The 22131-nt window shown below is 39.6% G+C and overlaps 1 protein-coding gene across 3 annotated transcripts in view; it reads right to left on the minus strand.

The window, feature by feature from the left end:
* Window positions 1–3480: 3480 nt before the first annotated feature.
* The window catches only part of LOC143299205 (uncharacterized), a 66607-nt gene continuing 47956 nt past the window's right edge, over window positions 3481–22131 (minus strand). For 2 of the 3 annotated variants that reach the window (XM_076612388.1, XM_076612387.1), the window contains exons 10-20: window positions 22011–22091; window positions 21104–21276; window positions 19160–20069; window positions 18438–18545; window positions 17586–17649; window positions 15998–16024; window positions 13368–13509; window positions 12456–12534; window positions 9322–9588; window positions 8114–8200; window positions 3481–6896 (exon numbers count right to left, since the gene is read on the minus strand). In XM_076612388.1, coding sequence (XP_076468503.1) covers window positions 6741–6896; window positions 8114–8200; window positions 9322–9588; window positions 12456–12534; window positions 13368–13509; window positions 15998–16024; window positions 17586–17649; window positions 18438–18545; window positions 19160–20069; window positions 21104–21276; window positions 22011–22091 — 2094 coding nt within the window. In that variant the 3' untranslated portion in view covers window positions 3481–6740. The remainder of the gene's footprint in view (window positions 6897–8113; window positions 8201–9321; window positions 9589–12455; window positions 12535–13367; window positions 13510–15997; window positions 16025–17585; window positions 17650–18437; window positions 18546–19159; window positions 20070–21103; window positions 21277–22010; window positions 22092–22131) is intronic. The other variant, XM_076612389.1, reaches the window with a different exon arrangement.

Here is a 22131-nt window from a genome sequence, read left to right on the forward strand (position 1 = left end):
CATGATACAATGTTCAGTGTTAAGGTAAGCTGTGATGGTACATGTTAACATGATACAATGTTCAGTGTTAAGGTAAGCTGTGATGGTAGATACAATGTTCAGTGTTAAGGTAAGCTGTGGTGGTAGATGTTAACATGATACAATGTTCAGTGTTAAGGTAAGCTGTGGTGGTAGATGTTAACATGACTCTGTGTTCAGTGTCAATGTAAGCTGTAATGGTAGATGTTAACATAATACTTTGTTTGGTCTATCCTGCAGCGGTCAATGATTTTTTTTAATCTGGTTGAATGAGTATCTGTTCACCAATATCTGACTACTGTGACTTTGTTCTTTGCCTGATAAAGATAAATGAAAATTAATTACTCTCTCTCTCTCTCTCACACACACACACATATATATATATATAGACATACATACAGAGAGAGAGGTAGGTCACAAAACATACGGAGAAACAATGAATGCACAAGACAAATGAAACCGAAAGAACTCTGTAAAGATATAATTAAACAATGAATGCACAAGACAAATGAAACCGAAAGAACTCTGTAAAGATATAATTTATGAAGCAATTCTAAAAAGGTTCTTTATATTAATCATTAAACTGGTTCAAAATAATACATATCATTACTAGTTTGCATACTGCCCAGTTTGTGCCAAGACTTGTCCTAATACATTTTTTTCTCTCTCTTTTAAAAAGTATTTTAATTCATTTTATTTTTTAAATAAAGGAATTAAAATTTCTTCCTTTCACATTTTTGAAACCTATTTAATATCATCAAATACTCTTTTAATGGTATGCATGTTATACACATGTACAAAAGTACACACAAGAAGAACATTCCTTGTGTGCATCCATTTTAAAATGAAAGCAGAAATACATGCTCTGTACTTGTGTATTAATATCTGAATAGTAATTTCACAACACATGATTAATGATTGGGGAAGTTTATGGGAGAGTATAGTACCAGGTGGGTAATACATCAATAACACCATTAAAAAATAAAAGCACATCATGCCGTCTGTTGGGCTTAAAATGAACACAAAAGTCACAAACACGCAAGCATGCTGAAAGACAACATCCATAATTGAAACATTATCCATGTAACATAATGGATGAAGTACTCTATACCAAGTCAGCACTGTCTAACAGACTACTCAACATTCTGTCATAATTATCATTAATGCTGCATTCAAATTTTCAGTCTGTGCAAAAGGCAAAAAGATCTCAATTGAACATAAACATGGCAACTGTGCTTGGTTATTTGCCTGTGCCATATCAGCAATTTTTTGACGCAGAGTGTTTGATGCTCACATAATTGGCAAAAATTGGATAATGTCTGTAGTAACCTATTGTTTTAGTGATGAATCAAGATAAATAAAAAACAATGGTGGCATTGCCGACTCACATGTGTTCCCATCAAGGAACATAAAAAGAAGACGAGGCATCGAAAAGCAGGTCATTGTGCAACATAACGTTTTCTAAAGCACACAATTATGAACTTGTCCTCTAACCAGGATTTTTTTTTAAAGGACCATGATATTTTCTGGTCATGAATGATCATTTCACCAAGGGTGGTGAAAAGTGGATGAAAAGCAAGTTCACTGTCAATTGCTGATATATGTTAAAATTTACCATGCACACACACACACACACACACACAACCAAAACAGGGCCAATACATGAACTCATTTTGAGTGCACATGCAGGTCAGAAAAGCCAAAGATAAAAAAGATGGAGTTTCATACTTGACAGAGCAGTGGATATATCAATTAAAATACAAAGCAAAAAACTTGGTATGAAAAAAACCCCAACTATCATCGCTAGGGAACATTACACAGCCGCGGGAGTACTGAATCATCATAAAAAGGAATCTAGATGCACAACAAAAACAAAATTTAAAAAACAACAACAACAAACAACAACATTAAGAAACACACACACAAAGGATAATCTGATTAAATCAATCAAACTGAACTAAAACTTTACTTTGAAAAGGAACATAACATATATGATTTGAGACGCAAAACTAGCACTTTTTTTCCCTGAAAAGGACACAACAAACACAATTGTACCAGACCACACACACACACACACACACAAAAGGCACTAGTTGTATCAGTAAGTACTGAAACACTCTTACACTTTAGCTGTGGTGCTTGTACGCATAGTGTCCAGTGAAACACTCTTACACTTTAGCTGTGGTGCTTGTATGCAGTGTCCAGTGAAACACTCTTACACTTTAGCTGTGGTGCTTGTATGCAGTGTCCAGTGAAACACTCAAACACTTTTGCTGTGGTGCTTGTATGCAGTGTCCAGTATTACTAAACTTAGGGAACTTAAATTACTCGGTACAGCTCTCATCTCAACTTTTGTTTCATCCTCATTGTATGTATCATGTGTTATACACATCAGTAGACACAGCAGCACAGCTTCACACTGCCAGATGTGTAACTGTTCAACTTGAATTGATCTATCATTGTCTGAAATGGTTATTATAATGCACTGGTGTGTAACCTATACAACAGATTAATCTGTCATTGTCTGAAATGGTTATTATAATGCATTGGTGTGTAACCTATACAAAAGATTAACTCTCTCACCCCTGCCAGATATGTAACTGTTTCACTTGAACTGATGTGCCATTGTGTCTGAAATGGTTATTATAATGCATTGGTGTGTAACCTATACAACAGATTAACTCTCTTACTCCTCACCCAAAATTTGTGGTTTTGTTATTTATTTTTCGCTAGATGAGTCAAAACATATACACGTTAAATATATGTCTGATTTATTAAGTGCGGAACTTGCTTTATTTTCTTTCTGGTGCAGTACTGAATTAGTTGGTAATCTCTTCACAATTCTCTTTTTGTACTATCCAACACAGCATCTCTTCAATCATAAAATCTATTTCTAGGATTTACACATACTATTTTTTCAAAATCTCAAAGTAAGTTTCAAGGATATATGTCTTACTATTTGTAAAATCTGAAAATTAAGCTAAGTTCAATCTGAAAATTAATTTCTAGGATTTACATATTACTTTTCTTTAATCTGAAAATTGGTTTCTAGGATTTAGATAGTTTTTACCTTAAATAAGATGATTAATTTCAATGATTTACATTTCATTATCAAAGGATGTCATAAGGCAGTTGTTTAATTCTGTTATACATGTACTTTGATAATATTAGAATTTGAAAGCAATAACAAAATTAACAATGAAAAACAAACTCAGAAACTTTCAAACGCTTTTAATGTTTAGATGGGTAGCCTTTTAAATGTAAATCCAGTCAGCCATTCACACAAAGCAGACAAAGAATTATGTGAACATTCGTAAATAATGTGACAAAGATGAAATGTGCAATTCCTTTACAGCCTCATCCTTTTCCCTTACTTCCTCAAACACACACACACACACACACAGAGTAAGAGATAATGAAAAAACAAAAAGAAAGAGAAAATGAGACGAAAAGCCTGCAAAATGACCTAGTTATATACTGATTTTTATTGACAATTTTCCAATACACATTTGCAATTTTTTTTGTACCATAACTGTCTTTTCTTATGACCTCTTTTAAAAAGCTGAAACCATGCTTGAATTTCTAACTGTATCCTAAAACTTGCTGAACTGTCAGCCACAACTAACCTTTGACTAAAATGCAATGCAAAACACACACATTTTTCCACAGATAAAGTTACAGTCAATTGAAGAAAGGTATTGACAAAATGAAATATACATCTGCACATATACATTCACAACCTGCCCAACAAGTAAGAAACAATTATGAACATTAAGTACATAATAAATAACAATAAACATATAAAAAGAAAATATTCAGGGCTCTCCAACAGAATTCTTTCAATCCTTTGAAATTCCAAAATTCAAACATTAAATAAGTATGGAGGATCTTGCAACCTTTTCGTTAGAATTTCTGAGCAACCTGAATTTACAATGATTGTCTCTATGCACCAACCTCTGTGACCAAGAGTGGCATACAATAAACTGCATGCATTTGTTAAGCTGTCTCTGCACAGTTAAATACCTACTGTACATAATCTTGTACTGTTAACAATTTTCATGTCATGGAACAGGGTTGTAGCCTTCAAAGTTGAAGTTAAGCCTTCAGAATACAGGTATGGGCTTTAGCTTTTGTAGCTGGACTTAAGCATTCAGAACACAGGTTTGGGCTTTGGCGTTTGCAATTAATTTTAGCCTTCAGACTACAGGTTTGGGCTTTGATCTCTGGAAATGAAATTTAGCCTTCAGAATACTGGTTTGGGCTTTTGCATTTGAAATTGGACACTGGCCTTCAAGACACGGTGTCAGCCTTCAGAATTTGATTTTTGACTTTTGGAACTAATGTTGCAGGTTAAGTATTTGGAACAGGGATTTAGCCTTCAGAGTAGGGTTTAACTTTGAGAATTGAGTTTTGACTTTTGGAATAGGGGTTAAGTTTTTGGAACTGGGCTTCAGTTTTTTGGAACAGGGCCTAAGTTTAGCCTTCAGAATTGGTTCTTTGAAATAGGGTTTTAAAGTTTGGACCTTCAGAACAGGGCTTCAGTCATGCCCCTGCAAAGGCCCTGTGTAAGGCATGCTGCATGGACACTGGGAGAATTCCTGTCAGGCCTGACAGGACAGGCAATAAAACCTGACAGCTTTAAGGTTTAATAGAACCCTCACCTTTCAATTCAATGTCCTGAGATAAATGAATTGATGAACATATCTGTATCAATGAATAAATTATATCACTACATGTATGCATAGACAATGCTCCCATACAGCACCTCTTTTTCTATCCCATAACATGCAAATATTTAGGCAGACGATAAAAAGCATTCATATGAATCATTTCCTTAGGTGGGAAGAAGAGAACAACAGCACAAGTTATTTAAGTTGCTGATCTTTTGGGAAGCTGCTCATTATTGATCACATACATATCCATGACTTTCAGTGTCTTCAACACTATTAACAATTGTCTGCTAAAAGAACACACATGCACATACACACTCTACAAACCCATGGTGTGCACAAACAGACTAGGAAGCAGACTTTTATTTCACCCACCCTCATGCACACACACACACGCACACACACACACACACGCACACACACACACACACACACACTGTCCACTCATTCACACCCACTTACAATGAATCAAGCATTCTGCCCTCTTTCTCTGCACTGGGAACCTCTTAACATGCACTTGTTCTGTCCACGAGTACCTGCGTCCTCTCCATGGATCAGATTTCACCTAACACTGCATGCATCCAACATGTGAACAACACTTTATTCTGACCCAACACGACACTTCTTTCTTGTATACATGTATCTGCAATCATCATGCACAAACATGTGCTTCCAATGAAAAGATGTTAAAAAAAGAAGAAGAAAAGACAAGACAGAAAGACAACTGCTTTTTACTCATTCCATACTGCCCGATGATTTCCTTCATTATACTCTCTGTACTGGCCGTTTGTTCATATTACTAGAAAAATATCAAAAAAGAATGTAATTACGTCAGCTGTGAAATGTTATGATAATATAAAGAATAGAATAGACTAACATTCTGCAAAGTTTCAAAGCACTCACTTAATTGTTGACTGATTTATCATGTTTTAAAAAAAATCTGTTTTTTTCTTACTATAGAATCAGTTTGTATTCGACTTTGAGCCACAGTACTTGCCGAAGTTGACGGAGACACCATCTTGTCAAGCAAGCGAGCAAGAAGGGTGACTGTACACTCGCATGTATTGTACTCGAACAAAGGCCTTTTCAGCCACAAAAAAAGTACAGGTGCACTTTTGGGTGACTGTAGAACAGAGCTGTGCCGTTTAGTTTCGCACAAAACCCTTATCTATGAACTACGAATTTTTAAACTCGCGGTATGCTATAGCGTACCACAGTAACTATGCGTTGTGCGCATGAGGTACGCTATAGGGTACCTTAGTATAGAAAGAGTTAAGGCAACAGACACGTCTGATGACCAAAAAAAAAAAAAAAAAAAGTGTTGGTGATGAGATGCTTAGCCGAAGCATCGTTCTCTACTGCTGACAGAACAGTTGAAAAAAAAATCCACTGCAAACAACTCTTTCGTTTTTCTTCCCCCTCAGTAGCAGTCATAAAGTATGTCACTCTCTCATCCTTTCTCAAACAGGGACACTAATATACTCCAACATAAACACACACAATCTTCCCCTCTCTCTCTCTCTTTCTCTCTCTTTGTCTCACACCCCTCAATCTTTCTTTCTTTTTCCCAAACATCCTCCTCATTCTACTGCAGTTTTGTTTTGGAATGAAGACCAAAAACCTGGCAGCTGGCGATCAGTTCTTTCCACGTCCCGAGCAATGCTCTCATCAGGAAGAGGAAAATACGAAAGGAACCCCCCAAACAACAGGAAATGGAAACCATAAAAACATGGACGATGAGCGGGGGACGAGGGAATGAACACTAAACTCACACACATGACCTCAAATCTCTTGTTCCAAACACGTTCAAGATTGTTTTCTCTCTCTGAGACACTGTCAATCCTCTACATATATTCCAGCACATACATAGAAAAATACATATATAGCTCGAGCTTGTTCACCTTCCACAAGTAAAATCTTTTTTGAAGACAAGCAGGAACTGAGATGAGGGACTGAAGGAAACGTAGGGACAAGGGAGGGTGAGGGGGGAGAGAGGTGGTGGTCGAAGTGATGGGGTGGTGGACATGGGGTGGGGGTGGTGGTGGGAGCATTTCAGAGCTGGGACTGGTTGCGTCCTGACTTGTTGACCTTGAGGGGTCGAAGGTCAGCGTAGCGAGGGGAGGTGGCGTCGTGATGATGATCATCCATGCCAATCACTGTGGGCACCCGACTCTTGTGTTCCGAGTTCCCCCCGCCACCTGGCAACCCCTGGTAGGCCCAACAACAACAAGAAGCTGAAATAATGCTGCCTTTCACAGACCTACTAGGCTACTTTGACAGGTACAATAGCTCAGTGGTAGGAGTTTCAGTCTGAGGTCCTAACTGGTTTCAATCCTGGCCTGGCAGGGTGAAGGGTGGAGATTTTTTCTGATCTCTAAGGTCAACAAACAGACTTACTAGCGCTTGACACCCCTTCACATGTATACACATACTAAAGATGAAATACATACATTTAAGATCCTGTAATCCTTGTCAGCTTTCAGCAGGTTATAAAACAAGACCATACCCAGCATGCATACACCCAAAAACAGAGTATGGCTGCAACGTGGAAAGGTAATGGCAAGGATGAAAACAATCACACATGTAACAGACAAATCATATCTTTAAAATGCATCCTTAGCCTTTAGAGCAGGGTTTTAATTTTCTGATATGGGCTTTGATTTAAAAAAAAGAAAAAAATCCAGTTAACCAGCTCATCAAATGCCACAGTTCAATTCTCTGCAAATGAACCCACTGATGGGAAACAACACAGCATCCAAGTTGAAAACATGATCAATTCCCAAATCCCTTATATTTTGATAAAGGGGAAAAAGAAATCAAACTGACAAAAACAAGATCATTAAATCCTGCTAAAATGTTGAAACATCACATGAACTGTGCTCAAGATACACAGCAAGGAAAGTCAGTAAACTAATGTCAACAAAACAAAACAGAAATATTCTGAATGTGTAAACTTACAGGAATCTGCAAGAGAAATATATGCTTTTAACCATCCATACACTGGGTTGTTGAACTTTCACAAGATGTTATCAGGAGAAAAAAAAAATACATATACGTGAATTTCTAACTAGACCATCCATGCATTCTTGATATTGCTGTTTACTATGGTTTCTATTTCACAATCAGGTATAACTGGACGATTGTGGGTATCTTGAAACTGATGTGAGAATGTGTGTGGGCACCAGAGAAAAATTTGGAAAACGAGAGATTGATTAGCAACTGAAAGACAAGCACAAGAATGAATGACTTTAATCACACATTACTCAATAAAATGCACACAAATCAATGATTTTAACTTTCCATTTTTTTATATATTTTTTTGGATCGATTAGTTTTTTGTTTATGTGTTTGTTTGTCTAACTATATATATATACACACACACACACACACACACACACACACAGAGCTATATTGCTGCCTCTCACCTTGGTTATGCTGGTGTTTCTCTGCTCAGAATTGTGGGGGCCAAATGACATCTGCGTCAAATTCATCAGAGGCTGTAACCGCGCACCCTGAAGGCATAAAAACAAAACCCAACTAAATTTGCAGTTTTCAACATGCCATGTTTCTTCCATAATGTTTTTGTTGGTTTGTTTTTGATTTGTCATATGTGTCTCAGATTTTGAAAGAGCCCCTCCCCCTCCCCCTAGCACCACCCCCTGCCCTCCCCCTTCTCAGATAAAAGTCACGGTTCACTCACCAAGCACAAATTCATAATATTTGAATAAGGGGAAACAATAACTTATGTTGTTCCCCTACATTTGAATCTTTCCGGAAACAAATGAAGCATTCCCCACCCCTAATACTGCGTTAATTCCCAACAAAAGTATGCCATGTTCCCTCTAAGTTACTACTGCTATCAATTCCTAACAGAAATATACTGCGTTCCTTGTAAGCTACTACTGCTACTGATTCCTAACAGAACTGTACCACATTCCTTGCCAGTTAATACTGGTATTCATTTCCCACAAATGTATACTAATGTCACTTCAGTGAAAAGAAAAAAAAAAGAATGATACTTCACAGAGAACACACTGGAATGTTTCTTCTCAGTCAAGACTTATTCCAAATAGACCCATGGGGGCAAATACAATAAAACAACAACCAAATAACAAACACAGATAAGTATTAAACTTTTCAAAATACACGCAACATTACAGGCAACATACATGGTTTCAGAAATCAATTTGAAAAAAAAAGAAAAGAAAAATAACAACAACAAAAAAACACACATAAATATAAACATACAAATATATCAATACATCTCTCTCTCTCTCTCTCTCTATATATATATATACATAATATCAGTGGACAAGACGGGCGCAATAGCCGAGTGGTTAAAGCGTTGGACTGTCAGTCTGAGGGTCCCGGGTTCGAATCACGGTGACGGCGCCTGGTGGGTAATCCATGTCAGCGTTCGGTGGGTTATGGAAACAAGAACATACCCAGCATGCACACCCCCGAAAACGGAGTATGGCTGCCAACATGGTGGGGTAAAAACGGTCATACACGTAAAGGCCCACTCGTGTGCATACGAGTGAACGCAGAAGAAGAAGAAGAAGATCAGTGGACAAGACACATGATTCCCAGACCACAGCAGGAGTTCCGATGGCACCCCCACACCACAGCCTACCCTATCTCGCGGGGTGAAGGTGGTACGACGCAGGCTGATAGGCTGTTTGTATGGACGTCTCTGGTCCCGACCCCCTGGCCCCGACGGGTCGTGAAAACTCTGCTCTCGGATTTTGAACGTGTAGCCATACTGCTCCCTGTCTCGAGGGGTAAACGAGTCCTTGACCGACTCGGCATCATCACGATTGTCATCGAGGCGAGACAGGCGGGAGGGGTTGCGTAGAGTGACGGAGGGAGAGAGGCGGCCATCGTCCATGGCCTCAGGCACCTGGTACCAGGGATGTTAGTCACAGACACGAAGGTTAGTCAGTCACAAAGTTTGACGTCTGCTGCAGGAGAAAGCTTGCAAAAAAAAACAAACAAAGATAACAGCAATTACCAGGACAGTCTTAGATTTGCTTTACTGAAGTCTTTTAAGTTTTCAAGGGGGGAAAAAAAAGTATGATATCAACTGTAACTTACACATGTTTGATGAAAAATTCATCAAGCTTCAATACTGTAGGAGGACAGACTGAGGGTGGGGGGCACAGGGGAAGGGGAGCTAAAGGAAGAAGGAAAACAAAAAGGTGAAAAGAAAAGGTTTATTCATCTTATTTAAAAAAAGACTTTTGCAAGCAATTTCACAAGCAACTGGCAGACGTCAAATCTTAACATTCTGCAAGACATAATCCATGAAGTTTATAAAATGGTGTACACACATTCAGGTCTCACAACACAACACAGACTTGCAGTTACCACAATCAACACAGTGTCTGGTTAATACACAACCCCAACAGCTGAGTTAAACACTTGCTACACACAAACTACAACCTTATACACTGCAACAATGTACCGTACCTTTTAACCACTATAGTATTTGACTAAATTCTGTAAGGGAGTTTCCTACAGTGCCACTTTAGTAGAGTGAAACTGAGAGACTATTGAAGAGAGAAATACAAAAGAAACATAAGAAACTAGCAATGAAGAATAATATAAATAAATAAAAATAGCTATTAAGAAATTATCACTATATTTTATAAATATGCATAGCTTCATATTGTTAGAATGCACAATTCAAGTTTTTACAAAACAGATGACGTATTTGGAATAGAGTTACTTTCCTGGATCTTTTTGAAGACAGTTCACTGATTCTGTGTTTGGTGAGCCAGATGACAGTTGTGCAAGTTGCTCAGCTTGGAATATACAATGTCACTGTGTAAAGCCCTTTGAGCACACTGCTCAGGCGGGTGTTTCTTCCTAGTTTTTTTTAAGTATCTTTTTACATATGTACATGTTTAGTTATTTTTGGAAGTTTTATATTTTAGATTTGTACAAGGCTGAACAGACGCCATTGTTGAACATGTTATCATAACAACCTTTCTTTCTTTCAGTTCTTAGTGAACTGGCTCAGTGCATGGTGCTGAATGAATTACTAGTAGTGTGACCTTCTGTTAGGATTATTGTACATTTAATCAGATGGTCTGTCGATAACTAAGCTATTTGAGGAATACTGTTGTTTTTCAAAGATAGCTTTTCCCAAGCATGAAGGGAGAGATTCTGCTGACATGGTTTTGGTGTCCTTCCGCTTGTTGGGGGTGGGAAACACCTTGGGGGGTTGTTTTCAGGAATATGGTTGTTGGTTGGTTTTCTTTATGAAGACCAATATAATCAGTGGTGGCCAGTCGTACAGTCTTTCTTTTATTGTCTTAAATGATGCCTTTGTTTTCAGTAATGTTTGGCATCAGGATTTTTTAGCTCTGTAGTTTCTTTCGGCACATAAAATTCACATTACTTGCTTCACTTGAAAATAAGTCCTGTTCATATCTCTCCCCCACCTCATGGTACACATGGAAAATAGTTGTTGTCTGTTTATTGGTTGCAGTGGCTTTTTTTTTTTGTTGTCATGTGACTTGCAGCATCACATGCACTGTACCAATAAAGTGGAACCACTGTAAACCGACGTGTTCCCACATGTTTGGTGTTGGACTGGATGAACGAACTCAGACCCAGGCACACTGCATCCTCGCATAGCACCCTGCCGTTACACCATGAAGAGATGTGTGTCAAGGCTGCCATCTTCAAGGACAAAAATATGCTGGCTTGGCATAACATCCCCTGTCCCAAGTTACAGTTGTCAATAAGCAAGGCACAGTACAGCATTGATTTTTATATTTAAAAAAAAAAGAGAAGTTTCCCATCTTTTTATGCTTGCTGTGATCCGATCACTGGATGTACTCTTTATGCTGATTTTATGTATTTGTGATTTTTTTGGTGTAGTTCTTGTGATGCCTGGTTCCTTGGTGTACATTTTTGCCTAGGTTGATTTTTTTGTATATACTTTTAAGTCACTTATTCTTAAATTTGTATATTTTATTGAAAAGTACAGTGATCCCCATCTGAGATGGGGTTACCGCATCATATAAGCCTGCATTCTATCAAATATATATACTTTTAGTTTTTTTCTTTGCAAACTTCTTTCCCACTGTAAAATCAAGGTGTCTCTCCTTGACGAGCTCAACAGCAAGGCGCTGCACCACCTTTCTTTTCTTTTTTTCTCTCCCCTTTTTCCATTGTATTTGAGCAAGATGTTTTCTCTGTTGCTATTGCTTCTCTTTGTTTTGAAAAAAAACAACAAAAAAACCAACTAACATTCACACTCAGTTTCTCTTCTGTTGGCATGCTTCATTTTTTTTTGTTTTTTTTTTTGTTTAAAAAAAAGAAAAGAAAAGAAACTATTCCAAGGCTGTGCATGCTGGAAGAAATATCTTTTCCAATTTTCCAGTTAACAAAATTAATGGCAACACCCATTCTTCTAATATGAAAACAAAAATCTAACTCACTTTTTATTATGAATAATCCAAGAAGAAAAAAAAATGTGTTCACTAAAGTGTTGAAAACATATTTTCATCTATCATTCTTTGCGGAAAAAAAAAAGCTGCACAAAACCAACTCAGTCCCATACTTTCAAACTTTAAACAGAAAAAACAGAACCCTCATTAGAATATGTAAGTTACCCAGACTGATTCAAATTGTGCACTGTGTATGCAGTCTAGAAGGGCAGAGGTGGGAGGGTTAATGGGAACATGCAGTTCACTGCACAATGTGCACCGACCACAGACATTCCCCAAACACACTGCTCTCTGTGTGGCCTTTTACCGTGATGAACTTCTTGTTCTTCTTCTTCTTGGCCAGGTTGTACATGGCGTTGCCCTGGCTCACAGAGTCTGACGCTCTCCTGAAACCCACAGGGCATTTTTCATTTCATTTACTGGTTTATTTATTTATGTTTTATTATCATGACTATTATTATCATCATTAGTAGCATCATCATAATCATACTTTGTTTATGTAGCAAAGCTTACATGTTGACTCAAGATATCCCTTACACTATATGTATACATGCATAGATCATTCTTTAAGAATTTTGTCATGTATGCCTGTGTATGAACCTTGACATGCTCTGAATAAACCACAAGAGTCCTGGAAAGAGTGTGTCACTGAGGTATTTTGATAACCATACCAGAATGATGATTATTGCAAGACTGAGGCTTCACATGCCCACCACTCCCTAACACTGTGGTGCCAACATTGTACAGCTCAGACCTCCTGTTCAGAAGTGTGGTTGCTCTGAGGAACACATATGGTTTTGCACCACTATGTCTAGTTTCATCCAATGGATCCAGACAAAAGAAATGCTCAAAGCTTCCTTCTACCTGGACCTGACCCCACAACCAAATGTGAAAAAGGTCAATCAAAATAATAATAAAAAGAACCAAGACAACATCAAAAGATTCCATCAAAACTACGCTAAAAAGACCAAATCAACCACACCTACTATAAAAGCATGGATGGAAGTGATAGTTTTTTGCAATACTGAAAACTCTGCAGTTTACATCCAGGGGCCCCCTCAACCGAAATGCCAGTCTTAATACCGAAAAAAAGCAAATTGAAGAAAAATGTTTTTGCTTTAAACTCAAAAACAAACAAAAATCCCCAAAACCCCAACGTGGAAATGTGCATAATACTGACAAAACTCCCACCCATGCTGAAGTAAGCAGTGTGTGTTACCATGTGGAAGAAGACACTCCTCCTGACGAAGAGTCGGCCAGCAGGTTGTAGGTCTGGGGGGCGGCGAAGCGCAGGGAGGTACGGGAAGGGGTGCTGAGATAGCGATTGTCATATGGAATATCACGCTGTGGAAACCCGGGTTCTGAAACAAGAAAAGAAAAGGTAAAAAAAAAACAAACCCTCAAAACCCCCACACCTTTGACTTCATGTGCTGTTGCTGCTACTGCACAGCTAAAAATTAAGCCTGAGACGACTTGATCGGTTATGGATTCAGATCATCACTTGGTGCTCTGAACTGAGTACAAGGTCTCAATCAAGAGTGAAAATAAACCAAGTCATGTGTTTGCATGTGTAAACCTGTGTGTAGGCGCACAGTTTTGGAAGTACATGTGTGTGCGTCAATGAAGAATGATAAAAATGTATCATTTCATTGCATATAAAGAGAGCCCTTATCATGACAACCATAATTTTCTGTTTAAGAAAGGAATTGTTTTCAAATGAAACATAAAAGTAACAGTACCTAACCGTAACTACTGCCATGAAATAATCACTATTTATGGTCAGAATTTAAGAAAGTTCTCTGAACATACTTTTTTCTGCATGAATACTTATCTGTATGCATGCATGCGTGCGTGTGTGCGTGAATGTGTGCATATGTGTGTGTGTGTGTGTGTGTGTGTGTGTGCGTGTGTGTGTGAGTGGGTGAATATGTGAGTGTGAGTGTATGCGTGTATCTGTGAGACAAAAAGAGACAGGAAGACAGACAGAGACAGAGATACAAACACATAAGCAGGCACAGATGCAGTAGATAGGATAACTCTTAAATCAGAAGAGGGAGAGAAAGAGAAAAAAAAAGAGCTCACAATACACAGCAACTTCTTTTTTAAACCCTCAGCCAGTGTATGCAAAATACATAAACCAATTCTCAGGAGGGCAGGAAAGAAAAAAACCAACAACAACCCATTTCAAATCAAATGAGGACAGTAGCAGGCACTATCACAAGAAGAAACGGAAATGAATTTGAGATCAGGTACGCACATCAAAGGGAGACAGAGAGAGAGAGAGAGAAAGAGAGAGCGAAAAACATATTTTTCCCCATAAAGCAAAGGGTGGTTTTGTTGTTGTTATTGCTGTTTTCACTGAGGAAGGAAAAGGAGATGGAGTGTCTGTGTATGCCTGCGTGCACAAATGGCAGTGTGTGTGTGTGTGTGTGTGTGTGTGAGAGAGAGAGAGAGAGGGGGGGGGGGGGGAGACAGAGGGTGACAGAGAGAGAGTGAGAGAGCAAGCGAGAGATCTATACTTGTCCTATTTGTTTGCACTATGGATCATCCACAGGCATACACAGAGAAGCCGAACAATATCAAGAAGCACCTCACACACTTTCTAGACAGAAAAATCAGCCTCATACATTACTTACTTCCACTCTTACTTTAACACAGAGAAAGACACAGACAGGGAAAGACTAAGAGGGTGGTGGAGGGTGGAGGGAGAAAGGATGAGAAAGAAAGGGGGAGGGAACAGACAGAGAGAGAGTGTGCAAGGGAAGGAGAAAGAAGGAGAAAGAAGGAGAAAGAGTGAGTGATAGAGAAAGAGACAGAGAGAGAGATTGAGAGAGAAAAAGAGAGAGACAGAGAGAGAAAGTGATAGAGAAAGAGGCAGACAGAGAGAGAGAGAGAGAGAGAAAGAGAGAGAGAGAGACAGAGACAGAGACAGAGAGAGAGGAATCAAACGAGACCCACAGAGAATGTTTTAAAACATTGGCTTATATTAACCATTCAGATACAAAGTGATCAACTTATACTGTCAAACTCATACACTGAAACAAGTTGCTTTTTCCTGTGATTTGATAATATAAAAAAACAACAACAAAAAAACAACAACTTTGTTTCATGCAGAAGCTGCTTCAAAGTTTGGAAAATGCAAAGAGCAAGTATGTGAACTGTCATTTTGTAAATGCTGGTGTGCTCAGTTCACACATGTTTGTCTTGGTGAGCAAAATCAGTTTCAAACTGGAAAAAAAAAGTGTGAACCAAAACATAATAAACAAAAGTGACCGAAAGCACACACACACACACACACACACACTTCACAGTTTTATTTTGTGATTCCCTAAGGAAGAGGAAACACAAACACACACACACAACAAATACTAACACACACATGCAAGCAACCAAACTCTGCGGGTAAATATATGCATGCACGCATGCGCAAACTCCTTTCCCTCTAAACCAAACACACACATGCGCTCTCTCTCTCTCTCTAACACACACAAACACACACACACAAACAAACACGATACACACACACATATTATCAAAAATCATTTACTGTGAGATTAGCAGATGAGTTGAGATCAAACACACACACACACCACACACACACACACCCAAGACACAAACACACCCACCAGCCCATGCATATATACAGGTACACACACACACACACACACACACATTCTCTCTGTCTCTCTCTCACAAACATGCAAGGCAGATAGCACAATGAGAGACAAAGGGTTAGAGAGCATCCCCCACTCCAGTGAACAAACATGTGGCACACTCAAGGCACAGAAACCTACAAGCCGTGTGAAAAAAATCCCACAAAACAACCAACAAAATCCTATTTCATTTTACCTGGTTCACACAAATCACTGGCAGACTCTGTTGGAATAGTCACATCATTTGTTGAAAATTCAAATAATTGCTGCGAACACCATCTCAAAATTCAGTATTTAACATATTCAGGACATGTCATATTCAGAGCAGGTAGCAGAATATCTATAAAAGTATAAAAAAACAAAACAAAAAAAAACAACAACCCACAACAAAAACAACAACTCATAAACATGTGAGATGTTCTTTATTTGTTTTTTTGAACATGTGAGATGTTCTTTTCTTTAACACTGGATTCATCATGTTAGAGTGACAGTTAAGACATTGTACTGCTTTTCGATCACCAAAATCATCAGCTGACTTCTCCAGTTTTATATCACTTAAGGAAATCATATACTGATACTGTAAATCCTCCATGCCCCAACAGGGACCAAAAGATTAAATTCTAATGATTCATATCATATCAGTGCCTAAATATGAAGTAAGGGCATACATACACACTGCATCATTACAAATGTAATATACCAGCAGAACACATCAATCAAATCACTGTGATTTCTGACCTACTAAGCAAAAATTCACTCCATGAATCTGAAGACGAGAAAAATGTTAATTTCAACATGCATAAGCCACACATATCTGACACGCCATATCTGCTGAAAATTCATAAAATGAAGAGTCCTCCATATCAGTTGTGACAGACTGGCACAACGACAGATTTTCTGAGTATGACTCTGGATATTATTTTCTGAGTAAAGACATCTTTGGTAACTGGACGGGAATGTACCAGTACCTGCTTTTGTCTCCTTGTCAACTCATTTCTGTTACTCTTTGGTGTCCTCTCTTCACCTGTTCTGTTGTCTACCTTTTCATCAGCTGATACAATTTCTACCACTCTGAAGCCTTCAGTTAATCTTGCACTGAAGGCAAGCTGGTATATGACATGTGTACTGATTCAGTCTGCTAGCTCTCCTTCCAGTTTCTGCCACATTTTGCTTTGCATGTCCAAAAAGAGTTCTGATTTTTTTGTTGTTGTTTTATGTAGGCATTCAGTTCATCTTTCCGCTTTCTATATTTTCACACCATGAATTAACCCCAGCTCACGTTGCTCTTCTTGCAATGGTGATCACGTTCACTTAAAATTCTGTATCATGTGCCATTTGATTTTAATTCAGTATGAACATGAAAATTAACAATGTTGAACAGAACTTCATGAACTTAAAGTGTGTAAGAGTTGTTCAATACCATCATGTGTTTATTGTGATCTGGTATGTTGTAAAAGACTGTGTTTGTTGTTGAGTGTCAAGTGTGACAGGTGGCACCAAGTGGCAGTGAGAATTTTGTTTCCAGACACAGATATACATCATACAGCTGTTATGATGCAGGGGTCAAAACTGAGGGAAAAAAAGGTTGCACCTAATATGCCAGAAATTACAGAACAAACATGATTCACTTTTGTGACATGGCAAAATGAATTATTCTCTGGCTCAAATAATGATACATCTACCTTCTTTTCAGGGGCAAAGGGTATCTTTTTAGGATAATAAAAGAGATATGGGTAAAATAAACCACTGACCATATAACTACATGAATGAAATAAAATACTGACCATGTAACTGGTTGCGAGCACGACGTGGCTGCAAATAGTAGTTGTCTTTCCATCTGTCCACATTCTGTGAGCAAGTACGCACATATCCACAGACACACATATGCATGCCACACACACACACACACACACACACACACACACACACACACAGATATATAATAAGGCATACACATGCAGAACTTTGCTTCAACATTGCACAAAATAGCATGAACATTACTTGACACTTTTGTTTGTCTGTCTGTCACTTTGACTTGTAATATATAGCATTACAATCATCCCCATTAATTGTTTGTGTCATTGCAATTGTTATGACTTGTCGGTTTTTAACCTTCATCATTGTCATCATCATCACCACATCCATCATTTTCATTACTATCATAACCATTAAAATCATAATGATTTATTATCTATATTATTATTATTATTATCATTATCTTGTTTCAGTGGTAAAACCATTATGTTATCATTAACATCATTATTATCAATACCTGTCTCTTTCATCATTATTATCAACTGTTGTTCTCATCATAAAGAACATTCTTAACGTTTACAAATTATATTACAAAGTGGACAAAATATTCTAATATTAAATTCACATTTAAAGGAAAACAAACAGCTATCATCCACATATGCAGGGTCCCCCCTGGTGTGTGGCCTCATGGCCCCCTGACATTGATGGCTCCCAGTGGCCTGTGTGTGGCTGTATATATGGGTAGTTCAGAATGAACATGCGACTAACACCAGCATGTATGAAGGGGCAGCAGATACAGAAGCTATTGTCCACACACTTTCGTTCACCTCAGCTTCTGAAGTAAACCCTTGATCATGAATCCAAGCACCATCTGTCCATACCTTGCTCTCTGAAGTCTTCTCTGCTACAGCCTGATCTCGTGCCTTCTTCTTGCTAAGGGTGCTGGAACGAATGCGCTGAATCTCTTCTTGTGTTGCCTGTGTAAGGAACTGAAACAACAGAGTTCATTAAGGCCTGTCCTTGACGTTTGGGAAAAACAAATGAAAACCCCCCAAAACAAAACCAAAACAAAACAAACAAAAAAAACACAAAAACCCCCAGCTGAACCCAACATTCACAGGATGCGAACGACAGTGACAACTACTCTTCAATTGAAACTGCTTAATGGTTTCAGTTTTTATTTCCAGTCTACAGTTGGCTGCTGCTCATTCTCTGTCTCTTGACCTTACACCTGAAATGACTTAACTTTTCTGCTTCATCAAGTCTTTGCATTCAGCTCTTTTAAGTCTGGATTTAAAACCTAGCTCTTTCCAAAACAGCTCCCCCCCTCCCTCCCTCCATCTGTCTTCTTTTCAGTTCACAGTTTCTCTGGCTTTCTGTCAACATGTATTTATAGGTTCTGTGAGTTCTGAGTGATGCATGTGCATGAATGACTGGTGTGAAAGCACTCTGATCTATCTGCACTAGATTAAACTCTAAATCATCATTATTATTATTATAATTATCATTATCATTACTATTGTTGTAGTTTACTGGGGATACATAATGGGAGGTGAGGCCAGGTGAGGTGAGGGGAGAGAAAGGCCAAAGGAAAGACACTCACCTTCTTTTTGTCCACACTGTCTTTGGCCTTGCCACCCACCCCTGTGGACGTGTGCCCATGAGAGCTGTTGGCCGTGACGTTCATCACATAGGTGCTGTTGCTGTTGCTGCCCTGAGCCCCCTCCTCCTGCACCCTGTCCTCCCGACCCCCCGCACCCTGCTCCCCTACCACCACCATGCCCACCGCTGATGTCCCAGCCTCCTCTGAGGCAGGGGAGGGCTGGGCACTGTCCATGGGCTGCTCACTGAGGGCACTGACGCTGGTCATGCTGGCGTCGCTGCGCTTGGACTTGAGGTATTTGGAGTCACTGGGCGCCCAGTCCATCTCCTCTGCCGTCTCCGGGGCTCGTATCCTGCCCCCACCTGCCTCCTCCTCCCCCTCCTCCATCTTCTCCACCTCCTCCTTCTCCAACCTCCGCTGCTGAAAGTCCAGGATGTTGCCGTTGCGGAAGTCGGAGAAGGTGCTGTGGTGGCGATTGTCTGTCACGGAGAGTTTCTTCACCTCTGACAGTCTGAGAGGCCCGTGCCCTTCCCCTTCTCCTCCTCCCACCTCCAGCACCCGATTGTCTGACTCTGATTTTGATTTGTCCACCTTGACTGGCAGGGGGTGCGGAAAGACGGCGGCAATCAGCTCCTTCTTGGGGAGAGCCGCTTTGTCCTCAGAGGATGACTGATGTGGAAGCTGTTGCTGCTGCTGCTGAGGCACACGGTTCAACACGATGGATTTGTTGCTTTCCGCTGTGGTCTGGTTGCGGTTCTGCTTGATGAACTTGCCAGACAGGGGTGGGGCTTGAATGACGTAGGAGTTATCCTCCTTGTTCCCTCTGTCTGCCTCGTTGGTGTCCATTTTTTCCAGGTGGGGGTGGCGGGGAGAGCTGTCACCCAATGGGGGATCCTTCTTTTCCACTTCACTGTCAGCATTAAAACATAAACTATCAAACTGGCAGCACCAAATGCAAAATGACTTAGATAAACATGAAAAAAGAAACACCAAGAAAAACAAAAAAAGCAACAACCCCCCCCCCCCCCTTTGCACCCCCCCAAAAACAACAACAACTGAGAAAGGCTGAGTATGAATGTGGAACCTGATTTCACAAGGCAATTTATGAACTTTTCCCCCCTTCCCTTTTGCACAGCACATGTGTATATTTTCTGCAGCATAGATTTTCTTTCTGTCACCGATTTTCAAATAATCTTACAAACACCACACCAATCTAACAGGTGCACTAGAGCAAAGACTTGTGTATCCTTAAATATACAAACATTACACACAAGCACAAACACACACACACAAAACACACACATGTATATGTGAACACCCAAACTTACACATACAATAAAAATTTTAAAACAAGAAGACAAAAACAAAGAAAAAGACCCCAAAAAGTGTGCTGTTTTTCATGCTTCCAGCTTTTTACTTGCATGCACACATACACACATGTGCACATGCACACACACACACAAGCAACCGCCTGCCCACCCACACATGTACACAAACATACACACACGCAAAAAAAAAAAAGAAAGAAAAAATGGTTTAAAACCTGTGCAAAAGACTCATGTCCTGTTTCTCCATGCTCTCAGTGGGATGACACACAAAAATCCAAAATAAAACACATACACATAAAAAAAAAGAAAATAAACCATATTTCAACTGCCCCCCCGCCTCCCACCCACCCTATTTCCACACTAACAGTGGGACACTTCTTAGACACACCCACACACAAACAAAAAAAAAAAAGAAAACACAAACACTCCCTCCACCCCACAACACAAACCTAAAAAATGACTCACTTGTCCTGTTTCTCCATGCTCTCAGTCGGATGCTTCACACACACACACACACACACACACACACGCACACAAATAAGCAAAAAACCCACCAAAAAACCAACAAGGATTCAAACTGCCCCAACCTCCATCCCCCCATAAGACACAGACCCACCTGTCCTGTTTCTCCTGGCTGTCTGTGCGACGCTTCTTGCCCACGCTGTGGGCGCTGGCTGTGCGGACTGGAACCCTGGTGCTGCGGTCCATGGCCCGCTCTGTCTGGAACACCTGGTGATCCAGGCACTCTTCCACACTCAGGCGCTCCTCTGGGTCCAGCCTCAGGGTCGACTGCAGGGCAGGGGAGGGGGGATGGGGAATTGGGGTGGGGGTGGAGGACCAATTCAGTGCTCTTTATCATCAGTTTTTATTTATTCAAAGCAAGGACAAGGGTTCCTAACTTTAACATTCTGTATTTTACTGACTATGAGCTGCTTTGTATTGCATTGTATTGTATTACTCTTTTTGTCTCCCGAGGGAGAGCGCATCACTACCCTGAGACCACCACCCTTTTTAAAAATTTTATTTCTATTTTGGATAATAAGGCACTTTAAGTCCCATAGCCTTTTACAGCCATAAGGGCAGTGGATTCGCTTTTACTGTGTCTAGGGCTCGGCACAGGAAGCCGGGGCTGGGTATGTTCTAGAATCCATAGCCCACAGCACACTAACATGGATTACATGATCTTTAATGTGTGCATTTGATCTTCAACATTTCTAAAATGGGTTTAACATCTGCTGACCTAGGAGATCAGAAAAAATCTTTAAACCAGCCAAGTACCATGCTGGGATTTAAACCCAGGGTCTTCAGACTGAAAGTCCAAAGCTTAAACCTCAAGGCTGTAGTGCCCATCACTTCCAGCTGTAATGCAAATGGAAATTCAAAGGTAAGATTAGTCAGGAACTTGAACTCTCACAAATACGGAGCAGGATTCAGCAGTATCTCTCCCCTAAACTCTAACAGACACACACCTAAAGCAGAGCAGAGCTCAGCTGCAGGCCATACTGAACAAATGTTTTACTCACACTCATGAAGTCGATCAGGATGCTGGTCAGAGTGCCCTGGTAGTGTTTTTCTAACGTCTTGGGTTTCTTCACAGCAGGAAACTGAAAACAAAAAAAACAAAAAACATTTGATATGAGCTGT

Source organism: Babylonia areolata, chromosome 24 (genome assembly GCF_041734735.1).
Source record: "Babylonia areolata isolate BAREFJ2019XMU chromosome 24, ASM4173473v1, whole genome shotgun sequence".
Classification (NCBI taxonomy): domain Eukaryota; kingdom Metazoa; phylum Mollusca; class Gastropoda; order Neogastropoda; family Buccinidae; genus Babylonia; species Babylonia areolata.